Genomic DNA, 13,158 nt, shown 5'->3' on the forward strand with positions numbered 1-13,158 from the left:
GGGATATTTAGCATAGAAAAATAATTTGCGATTAATCGTGAGTTAACTATGACATCAATGCGATTAATCACGATTAAATATTTTAATCGCTTGACAGCTCTATTGTAACATACACCCTTTCAAAATGTATAACCTCGTCTACTCTTTATGAACATCTACCTCGGACATCGCACCACGCATTCGCCGGCTTGTTAAGCAAATGCACATGGCTAGCGTAGAAGTGTACGAAGGGAAGGGTGGTAAACGAGTTATGACAGTGTTGTAAAATATCTCCTCCGATCCTGTAGGGGGAGCTCATTGCGAGCGCACACCAAAAAAAACAGCGAAGAGGTGGCCAAAGTTGCCTAGTTTCCCTTTAAGCCCCCTGGAAAATAGAACGAGCAGACCCATAGTTGGTGGAATAAGTCTATTAACATCGGGTTCAATTCAGTGACAGTTGCACTTAATCAAACACAAATCAAACTTTACTTTTTTATTTGAGCATTTTACAGTGAACAAATGCGCTATTCCCCACCATAATTCCTTTCACATACTGTTACTCTTCTGATTAGTTAAAACAATAAAGATTCTCTAATTAACCAATTACCCCTCATCCACACCAAGAACAATTCTTTAACATTGAGCAGTGTTCAATAACCTGTTCACATATGACGACCAAAACATTGTGGTACATGGTTGTATGCAAGTATCAGACACAACCCAGGACACATAATAGGACAAATGAAAAGATTCTGCATTACGTCAAATGCAGTGTAAACAGAATCGGGGACCAGGCTGGGAAGTATAAAAAAGTAAAAAAAAAAAAGGCCCATTAACACTTCGGAGAATCGATTCAGCTCTTGAAGATGAGTTTGTGATCTTGGAATGATCCTACCTGGCCATTTGTGATGTCACAAAGGGCTTAATATTAAACTGGACTGTAGGATCACTTCAGTTCTCATACATTCTTACAAAGGAAACGATAACAAAACGTTGACTCTCAACCATTGTTACAATACGAGTGGAAGTTCAAGTGACTTTTCGTGCAATATGGGATTTTTTTTCACGAGGATAAAACTGAAAGCATGGATTGTAGAAATTAGCACACCCTGCGAAACATAAATTAGGGTTTCAAAGTGTTTTTTCTGCACGGATATCATGTTGAATTTAGTGACCGCAAAGGTGTGAGCTGCTTCAATGAATGCACCTCCAAGAGCCACTGGATCACAACAAAGACCCTGGATGTCAATTCAAGTCAAGCAAACCCCTTCAAGAAACCTCCTCATACAAACCTGGACAATATCAGACTATTTTGTAGTTGATGCGGTTCAACCACGAAGGAGTGCCAATGAAGATCAGGACCAGCTGTAAACATGAATCTCCCAATAGCAAGTCAATCAACCAACAGGGGGCATGGAGTTAGCTCTCGTCTATTCAACAGTACAGTATCACAGTTCTCCTTTGATCCTTTTAAAAACCAAACCCAGAGGCCACATCTCTTGAAGATGAAGTGTAAAGCCTTTATTTAACGGCTGGTTCAACAAAGAACAAAATAAATGAACTTCCCCCAAGCCCTCCCTCCCCAACTAAAACATCCACCCACAATATTTATGATTAGGACCAAATAGTTAACTTATGAAACTGAAAATCCATAATATGGCCCCTTTTGCAAAAAGAACAAACAATACATAAACACCCAGCCCACTTCTTCAAATGACCTTCAGTCCATAATGGCATGACACACGCATACGTACACCTACTCAATACTGGTAGTGTTATTTTCAATCAGTGGAGTCCATCTGTGGCATGTGGTGGCAGCTGGTTTCAGAGAAGCATGACCGCCAACTTGGATGTGGTCAGGAGGATTGATCTGGGGTTGGATGGTGGCCATGTGAAAGAGACCTGTCCGTAACCATCACTTGTAGCCTTCTGAGCCTGCTCCTCAGAGTTTCTTTGGAGATCTGTAGTCGACTGTGGTCCAAGGACACACACACACACACACACACACACACACACACACACACACACACACACACACACACACACACACACACACACACACACACACACACACACACACACACACACACACACACACACACACACACACACACACACACACACACACACTTCCAGTCGCAAGCAGCCACCATCATTGTCCTCGGCCTAAGTCTCCCGTCAGCAGATATTTATCCGTTTTGCACTTTGTGTCCCCAACCAATCCACCCCCACTCGCCTTCTGTCGGCTTCTCCACAATGTCTTAACACCGCCCCCCCCTGCGTCTCCAGTGCAGAGGAGGGAGGGGAGGGGCATCACCGCTCCGGCTCCGACTCCAGCGCCAGCGCACGCTTGCGCTCGCGGCACTGCTTCTTGTGGGCCGGCCAGTCCCGCTGCTGGCACTGGGAGCCGCAGTACCGCGCCACCTGGCAGCGGCCACAGATGTTGAACTCCCGCAGCTGTGGGGACACAACACAGGGTGATCAGAGAGGGACAGGTGGGAGGAGTTCACATGCTTAGACGTTGCTATTGCTAATACATATCTATCAAGCCCATGATGTGTGATCCCAGGTGAACATTGTGGATATCCAATACTCAGGGTTCTAATGGAGATCTAGGGAATCGCGGTATCTGGTACTAAAAGTGGGATCGACTGTAAAACGTGGAATATTGCAGAATATGCTACATTTTTCATAATTTATCAAGAAATAATATCAAAAGTTGGCCTGATTATTGCAGTAACCTTAATTATTTAATTACAGACTATAACAGAGTAGCCATAAATACATGATGCAGTTTTTGATCGCGGTATTTTGAGAGGGGGGTCGTCAACTCACAACTACTTTCAGAAACATGTCAAAGATGCCATCTGAGATGGCGAAGTCCTCGTGCAAACGTTGCGCGAAAATAAGAACTGCCTTAAAAAAAAAATCTCACTGGCCCGAATGTTTGAACAACAGATAACTCCTGAAGAGCGTTCTAAACAGCCAGTTCTGTACCGTTATACATCTTTGTTGACGTTTTGTTAATTCAAGTATCTGATGATAAAATTAGCACAAATCGTAAAAAAAAGGAATTCTGAAAACTCAAGTGTTTCCCATACATATACCAATGTGTGGCACAGCGCCAAAGAATCAACACCGAGCGCCACAAATTGATTCTGCATTTATTTATTTATTAGGCGATTTTTGAAACATAAATATCGTCCCGTTCATTCATCTCCGCATAGCACTCTTTCTCCCTGTCATTCTCGTACGCACACGCACACAGAGACAAGCGTGCACACATGCCAATGGTGCACGGGTACACTACCACTTATTGGATCAACCCGCGTATCACTGGTACATGCACACGCACTGACAGCGGATTCACCTGCTCCTCCTCTCAACTCGCCTACAAAGGAAAACCCAAAGCAGCAGGATATTTGGCACAGTGAAGACGGTCTGCGACATCTGGAGTTTACCAATGTTTAGTATGATATACTGTGCTCAACACACCTGCGCAGAATTATTGTTGACTCAGAAAAGATAATGTTAGCCTCATGAACTCAGCCTTATTGATATTGAACATCCCGCTAAGTCAGCATAGACAACGCTGGTAACGCAGCAAACGATGCGATTAATGTGAAATGCGGTTATAGTTTAGATTGATTACAGTGTTGGAATGGGTACCGTTCTTACCGGCGATTTGAATTCGCTCTGCAGCAGGGGCTGGAGATCGGGAAGATTGGGAGGTTTCCTGGTGGGCCGGTCCACTTTGAAATGAGCAAACGCGAAATGCCCCCCTAATAAGTGTACGTCAAGCTACTGCTAATAAAAAGCTTTCCACAGCTCAGTTGATCCAAATTATGTGAAGCAGGTAACAATTTGAGCCGCCCAATCAACACCAAATGGGACAATCCAAAACCAATCCTAAAACAATGGATTTTTTCTTTCTGGAAGAAGCCTGTGGGAAAGAGCAGACGTACCCTCCTCTCGATGAGTGAGCAGGGCGGGTAGTGACACTCGTAGTAGGTACAGGAGCACTCCTCCTCCTCCACCAGCTCCCCATTGGCGTTGTAGTAGCGGGTCCGGCTCAGCTCCAGGTACTGCTCCTCGACCGGGTCCGCAGGCACCTGCTGGATGGCCAGCCAGTACAGAGACTGCTCCCTGGCACCACAGAACAAGAGGACCGAATCACACAAAATACTTTAAAAATACATTTGGCCACAGGTGATGAATACGTCACATTATCCATCATAAGGTCAGCGCTTATGCCAAGATCCCTTGGGAGCAGAAACAAATACGCTTATCCCAGCATATCGATATTCCAAGAAATAAGAGCTCCATTGAAAAGGGCCATCTCAACTTTATATCAATAAATGATGCAGTCTAACTGTTTGACCTGGCTATATGATTATTGATGAGTAACATTGAAGACTTTTCTTTATTCTTCTTTTAACCACCGTGTGCAAAGCCAACACTGGCGTGCTCAAGGCCTGCATATAAAGCATTGAATAAAGTACCCTCAAGGACCGCAGTACATGTAGAAGCATACAGAATGAGACCAATCTGAGACATGGCATGTGTAGCCTGTAACAGAAGAGGCCTAGAAATGTTCATTCTGAACACCAAAATGTGAGAAAATACCTTTGCTTGCTGGAGATCTCCTCTGGCTTAGGGCTCCATCCCGCTGGCACCAGGCGTAGGTTGTCTAGGCGATTGTCCACAGTGACCGAATTGATGTGGACCACTTGGAAACTGGGGGCGATGCCTCCTCTGTGTTTCTCCCTGTGGACACGTCCAATATAGATCAGATTAAACTGATCATGTTATAGTGGTGAATGTTTATTTTAAACAGAATTGTGCCCCCAAGACTATAAGTGTGTGCGGCCCCATCCTTTATTTCACGTCAGGTGCTCAGTACCATGAAAACTATTGTGATCAGACCCTTGTCATATTTCCCCCTCCTGCATTTCAGTATAAATCGGTTCTCCTCCTTTGGGGTACCGAGTGGTCTAAAATGGTACCAACAAATTCGAGCTACACACGGCGTCCGTTTATTGGTAGACAGTCGTCACTGCCGTGTGACAGGCAGATAATAACAAGCAAACACAGCAAATGGTATTTCTGGACAACGGCAAAAGCTTTGTTTATTGAAGAAAATGTCCAGGGCTCCAGAGTGCGACCAAATATTTAAGGGTGCGACTAATATTATTTACAGGTCACGCTGGTGCACCTGACGCTGCCCGGGTGAGAAAATAAATTTCCTCGCAATCGCATCATCTCTCTGTGTTCTCCTGTAATCAAACTCACACTCATGGTTAGGGATGGGGACCCGGTGCCACTTTTTTCAAAACCCGAAAATCATTAACGTTTGGGCTTATCGATACCACTATCGAGTCGTGTCGTTCATTGATAATTTTTTTCGTCCCGTAGGTCCTGTAACGTAATGTTTTGTCCCTCGATTCGCGTCATGTCATTTAAATCAAATCAATCCAATCACTGCAGCGTGTCCACCAATGTTTTTGAATGGAATTGTAAGCAAACAGGTATTACAAGTAAAACAAGTGAATTCTGGCAGTTGAGTTTGCTCGCGAGAATGGCTGAACAGGCGAAAATCAATTATTGTAAAGGGGGGAACACAACCTCAATGGCCAGTCCCACAGCATCGTGCATCAAATAAAGACCAAATGCAGTACCTTCGACTGTTTCCGAGTCGAAATGACTGTCTCCTCCTTCTCCTGTCGCACCTCAGATGGGCCCGTCTTAATCATCCACTCAAACTACGAGCGGTAATCACACAGACATTGTCGCTAGTCCCGTCAGTTAAAAATAGTAATCCAATTGTGAAATCAGTGTTACAATCAGCAGCATACAAGCTAGCTATCTTAAAAAGTAAATAAAGTTTCAGATGTGCTGCGTGATGATGTGTTGAGGTTGGCTCAGTAAAACCACTGTTAGGTTATCATGATGCGTTCAAATTAGGGGTGTAACGGTACACAAATGTCACAGTTCGGTACGTAACTCGGTTTGTAAGTCACGGTACGGTACGGTTCGTAGTTAAGGGGATTTTTTTTTTTAAAACTGCTTGTTCGTCAACAACGGAGAATGGCCATAGGTCAGCAGCAATGAAAACACCAATGAACTTGGTTATGGCATTTGCATTTCTGAATTCCCAGACAGGGGTTGTTGAAATAGTGTGGTGAGCTGGGTTTGCACAGCTCCTTTTTTTCCCACAGCAACAGTGATAGTAACACCTGGATGGTGCCTTTTCAAATGCGAGTGCTAGGGATGTGTATTTCTGGAAAAAATACTTTTTTTCGAATAATAATAAGTATTCGAATAATATTTGAAAATCGCTCAATCAATAACCCCCCACTAGGGATGGGCATGATTAATCGACGATCCGACTAATTGATCGTTAAGAATTTCATAGATTACGTACATTTTTCATCGATTAAACGAATGCAGTGTGCAATTAAACATTTTACCACATGGGGGCAATACTTAAATTTGCGGCACCTCCCCCGCAATAAACATCCCGCTTTGAGCGGTGAACTCCTTACGCCTAGCAGCTTTAAAAACCACAAAATGACTATTAATGCAGGCTATGTGGAAAATGCGGCGACTTTGGCTCAGCCTGGTTCCGCCCTCTTCCGCTACGTAGCCAAGATGGCTGCCGTTGAGTACGAAAAGTGTACATCGCCACACACTTCGCGATTTGACCTTTTTGAGTACACCATCCGCGTCCTTTCGGTACACTTATTTTCGCCCGATCTGAATCGGAACGCCCTACGTACTCAAACTTAGGCTAGTAAATACGGATAGTATGGATATTGGAACACGGCGATGTATTTCAAAAGTAATCAAGAAGCGGACGAGGCCACGGCGAAGTCTGATTTGGGACCATTATGATTTAAAAAATGACTTCTTGGGGAGCACTATAGGCCTTCCACTCAAGGCGAGGTTGGCATCGAAGCAGAAATAAAGAACTTTCTGAGCCCCTGGATTGCACCCCTACAGGCTGGTGGAAAGTTGTTCCCCCGCCTTGCCAAGTTGGCGCGGAGGTATTTGTGCATCACAGCAACGTCGGCCCCCACAGAGCGGGTGTTTTCGTCGGCTGGACTGATGGTCACCAGGCTGCGGTCGCGTCTGACCCCAGCATGTCAACATGCTCATCTTACCGAACAAAAATCCGTAGACTGGTGCTGAAGTTGTGTGAGTTACTGGTTCTATTTTCAGAAGCTTTGTTACTAAGCCCAATTCATTTTTCTCTGCCTTCTTTCTCTTCCTTTTTTTCATATTTTGCGTTACATTTGGTAAAACCTGAATAAAGTATAATATATTTTTGGTCAAGTTATAACATGATTTTTTTTTATATTATTATTGTTATTATTTTGGGAAGAAACTAGGGTTGTGTTTATTTTTAGTTATATTTATGAGCACCGGCTTCGAGCTGCAGGCTCAATTGCTTAGAGCAGAGTAGCGCATAACTATTGAACGGATCTGATTTAACTGAGTTGTTCATCTAATAATAAAGATCCCAATGAGGAAAACACACTTTTTGTATTTTCATTTCGTTTTGAATATAGCATATAAATACTTAAGCAAAATCACACGAGAGGGAGTGCGTTGTATCAGCATGGCTGTGATTGTGCCGAAGATAATCACAGCCGTGCAGATAATCACTACAACAGCACGACCTCAAGTGCGATATTGCTTTTATACAACAGTTCTACAAGCACCATTAATTAGTTAACATTTGTTTGTTTATTTAATGATTTACTTGGCACCGCCAACACAAATCGATCCGCGACTGGGACTGAACTGTTGCAAAGCAACACACACATTAGCTAGCAGAACATAAACAGGGGAGTGATACATGTATGGTTAAAAGTCCCGGTACTGTTATACAGTTGGTCGGAACTACATTTTAATGTAAAATTATTAACGATTAATCGATCGTTGATTAATCGTTGAATGATCGTTAATTCTCCCGACGATCGACTAAGACAACTTAATCGAATGCCCATGCCTACCCCCCACGCACGCACCTCGGATACACGCACACGCAATGACACAGGGAGAGGCTTTTATGATTTGTATGAAATCAATCTGTTTATTTCAACAACTGCGCCATCAACATTCAACATCAAAAATATTTCAACGTGGGCTTAGGCAGCTAGACCTACATGCCACATTTACGTACCGCGGTACACCTCTGTAACCGCTCCAAAGTGCCTGTACCGTGACGGTTTGGTACAAATACGTGTACCGTTACACCCCTAGTTCAAATGTGACAAAGAAGCGGTAAATTTAGTTTTTGGTGAGAAACATGAGTAATACTGTATTTCTCATGTTTCTGTATTACTAATACAGTTGTATAGTGCTCTAATCATCTTAGTTTATATAACTAAAACTACTGATGTCAATATTTATTAAGAATTACTAAATTGCGAACGACCTGAGCGCCAGAATAACTGAAACGGATAAAGAAAATAAACGCGACAAAAGAGGGGGAAAGATAAGGGAGGTAAAAAAATAAGCCCACTGTTCCAACCTGCCCTACTACTGAGAGTAGTTATTCAGAGAGTCTGAATAACCGCACAAGCCATTTTATTTAGAAATGTTTTATTTTTTAGTTTGAAATGTTCCATTTCAGCTCAGTGAGAAACTTGAAACACTTTATTTTTATATATAATTGTGCTTCAAATAAAGACAAGCATTTCTCTACACCTGATGCTGCGTTCCAGGGAAAATTTTTAGCTCATAAGTTACGAGCTGGAACTGGGAGGGAATCGGTCTGGTACGAGTTCACGGGTAGTGAGTTGCGGGTTTGTCTGCCATTCCAGGGCATTTTCATGGGTAGAAGGTTGTGAAAACACGGATTACGGGTTGCATGGAATGCAACATGCTTCTTGGTAAAAACTCATTCACATTATATAAAAGTTATGGAGAGCAATAAAAAGGTGACCTTATGGCGTTAGACTGTTTTAGGACTTGTTCCACTGGATGAGAGGTAACGCTCCGGACGTTTACCTAATGCACAGCTTAAAGGGGACATATCATACCACCAGGTGCGAGTGTGATTAGCCATTACAAGCAGGTTAGAAAATGTGCAGCATTGTGACATCACAGATGGGCGCGTTCACCTAGATGTGTGCTGGATAGATCAGTCAACCAGCCTACCCAGTGGACTGTAGCAAACGTTACTCATCTATCCGTCACACATCTAGGTGGACACGCCCACCTGTGATGTCACAATAGTGCCCATTTTTAAAACAGCTTGTAATGGCTAATCACACTCACACCTGATGGTATAATATGTCCCCTTTAAATCCGATTAAAGCCATAGTTTGACTATACTCCTCAATTGGACCACTGCAATTGTCCGATTATACATGGCATTGGGAACATCGATTCATTGGCCGAAGCATGTCATACCCTGGTACGATAGGTGGCGCTGTACCCATTTCAACTAGGTAATAGAGCAACCGGCTGACCTCTTTACGTCACCTGTAACAACAAACTCTTGCGGCATTCGAGAAAGAAGTTTTCAGTAGACAGCTGTCAGTTTTGGTGCGATGTACTTATACTCAGGAATGCGTGTAAATTGTGGATGGGCAAAATGATTCTTTTCGGGGAATCAGTTCTTTCAGTTCACTATAACGATTTGTTCGTTTGATTTGTTCGTTACGTCAGATTACGTCATTTGACAGGGAATCTCACAGGTGTCTGCCCCCCCCCGCGAGACGGCCCTGAGCATAATTTAAACGACTTCTAGGCTCTACCCTCCGTGAAAATACACAAGATATACTATATAGTATAACCAAACGTCCCACCAATATTTATACCACTTTTTACTTTACATTTAATTCTTCATTATTCAGGCATTACAGAACTTTCATGGTCATAAATAAAAAATACGAACTGCAATTTAATTTCTTTGTTCTTGAATTGACGTAGAATGGAACAAAGACTCCTGGGATTGGGAAAAGGCGTTTATCCAATAAACTGATGGAGGTCAAGTCTATTTTAGGAAATATAGGGAGATATATGATTGGCCCAACGTCGAATGGCATGATAGTTATTTCTCTGTTCTCTAAAAAAAGTTTGACATTAAAATATAAATCAAGACCCACCCCCCCCCCCCCCTCTTTCTCCTTTAAGTTCGGCGCCGAACAACTCGGCCCATACCAAGTGTGACGGGATATGTTGGTCATTGAAATTATGGAATAAATGTTCAACATGCATGCACGTAGCCTACTACTTTGACTTTCTAATTTTCTGGCGAAATTACCCAGGTTAAGTGCAAATATTAAGCATATATAAAGCACATACGTGCCTTTTTTTTCATAAATATCCTTAATAAATAAAGTGGTGCAGTAAGAATTAAATGACGTCTTCCAAGTAGCTCTAAGCACTGCTTATTAATATTAGACCAAACAAGACTCGTAATGGTAGGTAAAAAAATACTTTATTAAAGCATGCTGTGTTGTAGAACAAAATAAAAAGAAAACGTATAAAGTGCTTGCATGATAAGGAAGCCTACAGCAATTAGTTAACTTGTGTGGCGGACGGTACCACCTTGTCATTTGTTTACCCAGGTGCCATGGCAACACCATTGCTACCTCTCATTGGCTGAATCTTTGAGAACGTAGTAGACTCAATCAATACAAGGTTGCGTGGAGACGAAGCTCTGTTCGTTTGAATATTTTATTTAAGCGACAATATTTTTGTTTTAAGTTAAAAAAAAAGAATCAAAGAACCAGTTCTCTTGTTTTGGGGAACCAGTTCTTGTCGTTCACCTTCGGGATTTGTTCGATGTGAACAAATCGGTCGCGACTGGCTCATCCCTAGTGTAAATATAAGCACAGCCCTGACCTGGCATACGGAACAAATCTAGTGGTAGAATAGCGATATTACAAGCAAAAAGCAAAGCATTTAAGAGTGTCAACGTATGCATGAAGCAATCAAAATCCACATATGTCCCGTGTTGCCTTTAATTAAAAAACATTAAATAACTACTACTTTGTCTAATTTTAAACAGACAAATTAGTGTCAAACCCTATAAAAGTCAGCTATGAAAAAGGTTTTAAATTTAGTGCAATGGCTTATCTTGCGTTATTGGATGACTTGGCAAACTGCTCTCTGCAGGGAGGGCGTTTTCAAAGATCATGCCGATCTGCTTGACGAGTTGCAGACAACTCACGTCTGTGGGCTGTGACTCCCGACCCAACTGAAATAACTGTATCCGTCACTTTTTCCCATGCAGCAAGCTTTCTTTTATTTGTAATGCCTCCCACCAAGTTAGCCAAAAGTAACTTTTGGTTTAATTCAACCTCTTTGATGAGTGTTTCGATTTTTGTGTTGGAAGTTTATTTTCTTCGCTCTTTGCCATTATAGTGGTGAGGGGAAAAACACATTCACATGGTTAATAAAGGGATGCTTTGTTACCTCATCCTCCTCTTCAAAACGCTTATCCGGGGACGGATTTCTGGGGAAGCATCTCCAGCAAGGGGACTTGCTGGAGCTGTCTGACCATATATGGCAGTCTGACCATCTATGGTTAATAAGAGGCGTTTCTGAACGCAAATGGTCTGAGCATGAAAGTGCATGGTACTTAAGAACAGGTGGGATTTATCAGGATTCATTACTTACTGATGTGCGTACGATTGCCTTACGCACGTTTGATAAATACTGATTTCTTTTTACCTAAGCACATCCTAAATTTCAATGTTAAGAGAATTTAGATCCTTAACTACGCACGGTTGATAAATGAGGCCCCAGCTATTTGTATGATGAGCAAACTAATTATAATGGCCTGACCTGTAATGTATGGAATTGGCGCAAGGAGTGCAGGCAGGGTTCTTTTAAAAATGTTTAGTTTTCTCCTATTCAAGAACTTACTTTAAAGAATTAATATTGAGCGGAATAATTTAAAATGCTTTTTGTAACTTTAAAAATTGGGACAGGTGACAAAAGATGAGCATACAGGTGTATATTTATCATCGCAGCTTCAGAAAGTGATCAGCACCGCCCGCTTCACACACTCTCGTGCATACAACCCGATGACTGACTCCCACGGCACCTTGACACTCGATTCCCTCACCGGTGCCAAGGGGAGGAAATCGATGGTGTTTGCTACCTGTCTGTGGGAAACACTGCATACCCCTAAAGTAGATGTGTTTTTTTTTTATTTCATTACTTCCAGACCTGAACACATACTATGTAATACTTGGTGATTTCAATTGTTGGTTAGACCCTTTTTTTTAGGACAGATCCTCTACAAACTCCAGTACAGTTAGTAAATCAGCTTATTTTATTCAAGCATTTATCTCAAATGATGGTGTATGTGATGTGTGGCGCTCTTTAAACCCACAAGATAAGGAATACTAAAGGTTCTCTTATGTCCATGATACTTATCCTGGAATTTATTATTTCTTTCTTGATAACCAACTTGTACTCTTGGTTCATTCCTGACCATGCCCCTATTTCTCTGGCCTTGTCCCTTTCAGATCTCCCTAAAAAGGGCAAGCAGTGGCGATTAAACTCAACTTTGCTCTCGGATGATACGTTTGTGGAGTTTATCAAAGGTGAGATAAAAAAAAATCATCCTACTAATATATCCCCTGAAACATCTCGCTTGATACTGTGGGATGCCCTTAAGGCTTACCTTAGGGGCAGATCATATCTTACACTGCAAAAATTAAGTGGTCAGATAACTAGGGCTGCAACAACGTATCGATAAAATCGATAAAAATCGATTACTAAATGCGATGGCAACGAATTTGGTCGTCGATTCGTTGTGTCGCGCGATTAATAAGTTATTCATAGGCGCAGCACTGTTTACAGCCAGCCGCCGACAGGTTGGTTCACGGTTCATGCACGCCCACAGCGAGCTTCAGTGTGAGCGACCACAGCTTGTATTTGTCATATCTTAAAACTGGACTGTAGGCCTACATAAAAGTGTTGTACCTTCACTGTCTTTGGGTTAAAAAAAACTCCTTCAACTCAGTATCCGTCTAGTAGTCCAACCGAAAATTCTGTCAGCTGCTGCTGCTGCAGACGTTGGGCAGACGGGCTCGGAGTCGGCACCGCGTACATCAACAGTCATTCAAAGCAGCGGTAGTAATCAAACAACCGGACGGTGTAGAAAGTCCCGTCAGTTAAAAATAGTAATGCAGTTTTTAAATCCAT

The 13,158-nt window shown here is 42.4% G+C and overlaps 1 protein-coding gene across 1 annotated transcript in view; it reads right to left on the reverse strand.

Moving 5' to 3' along the window:
* Window positions 1-457: 457 nt before the first annotated feature.
* Window positions 458-13,158, reverse strand: part of zmynd19 (zinc finger, MYND-type containing 19) — a 49,154-nt gene continuing 36,453 nt past the window's right edge. The window contains exons 4-6 of the mRNA XM_060048860.1: window positions 4,606-4,746; window positions 3,945-4,125; window positions 458-2,436 (exon numbers count right to left, since the gene is read on the reverse strand). Of these exons, the coding sequence (XP_059904843.1) occupies window positions 2,293-2,436; window positions 3,945-4,125; window positions 4,606-4,746 (466 nt within the window). The 3' untranslated portion in view covers window positions 458-2,292. The remainder of the gene's footprint in view (window positions 2,437-3,944; window positions 4,126-4,605; window positions 4,747-13,158) is intronic.

This window comes from Gadus macrocephalus, chromosome 4 (genome assembly GCF_031168955.1).
Source record: "Gadus macrocephalus chromosome 4, ASM3116895v1".
NCBI classification, from domain to species: Eukaryota; Metazoa; Chordata; class Actinopteri; order Gadiformes; family Gadidae; genus Gadus; species Gadus macrocephalus.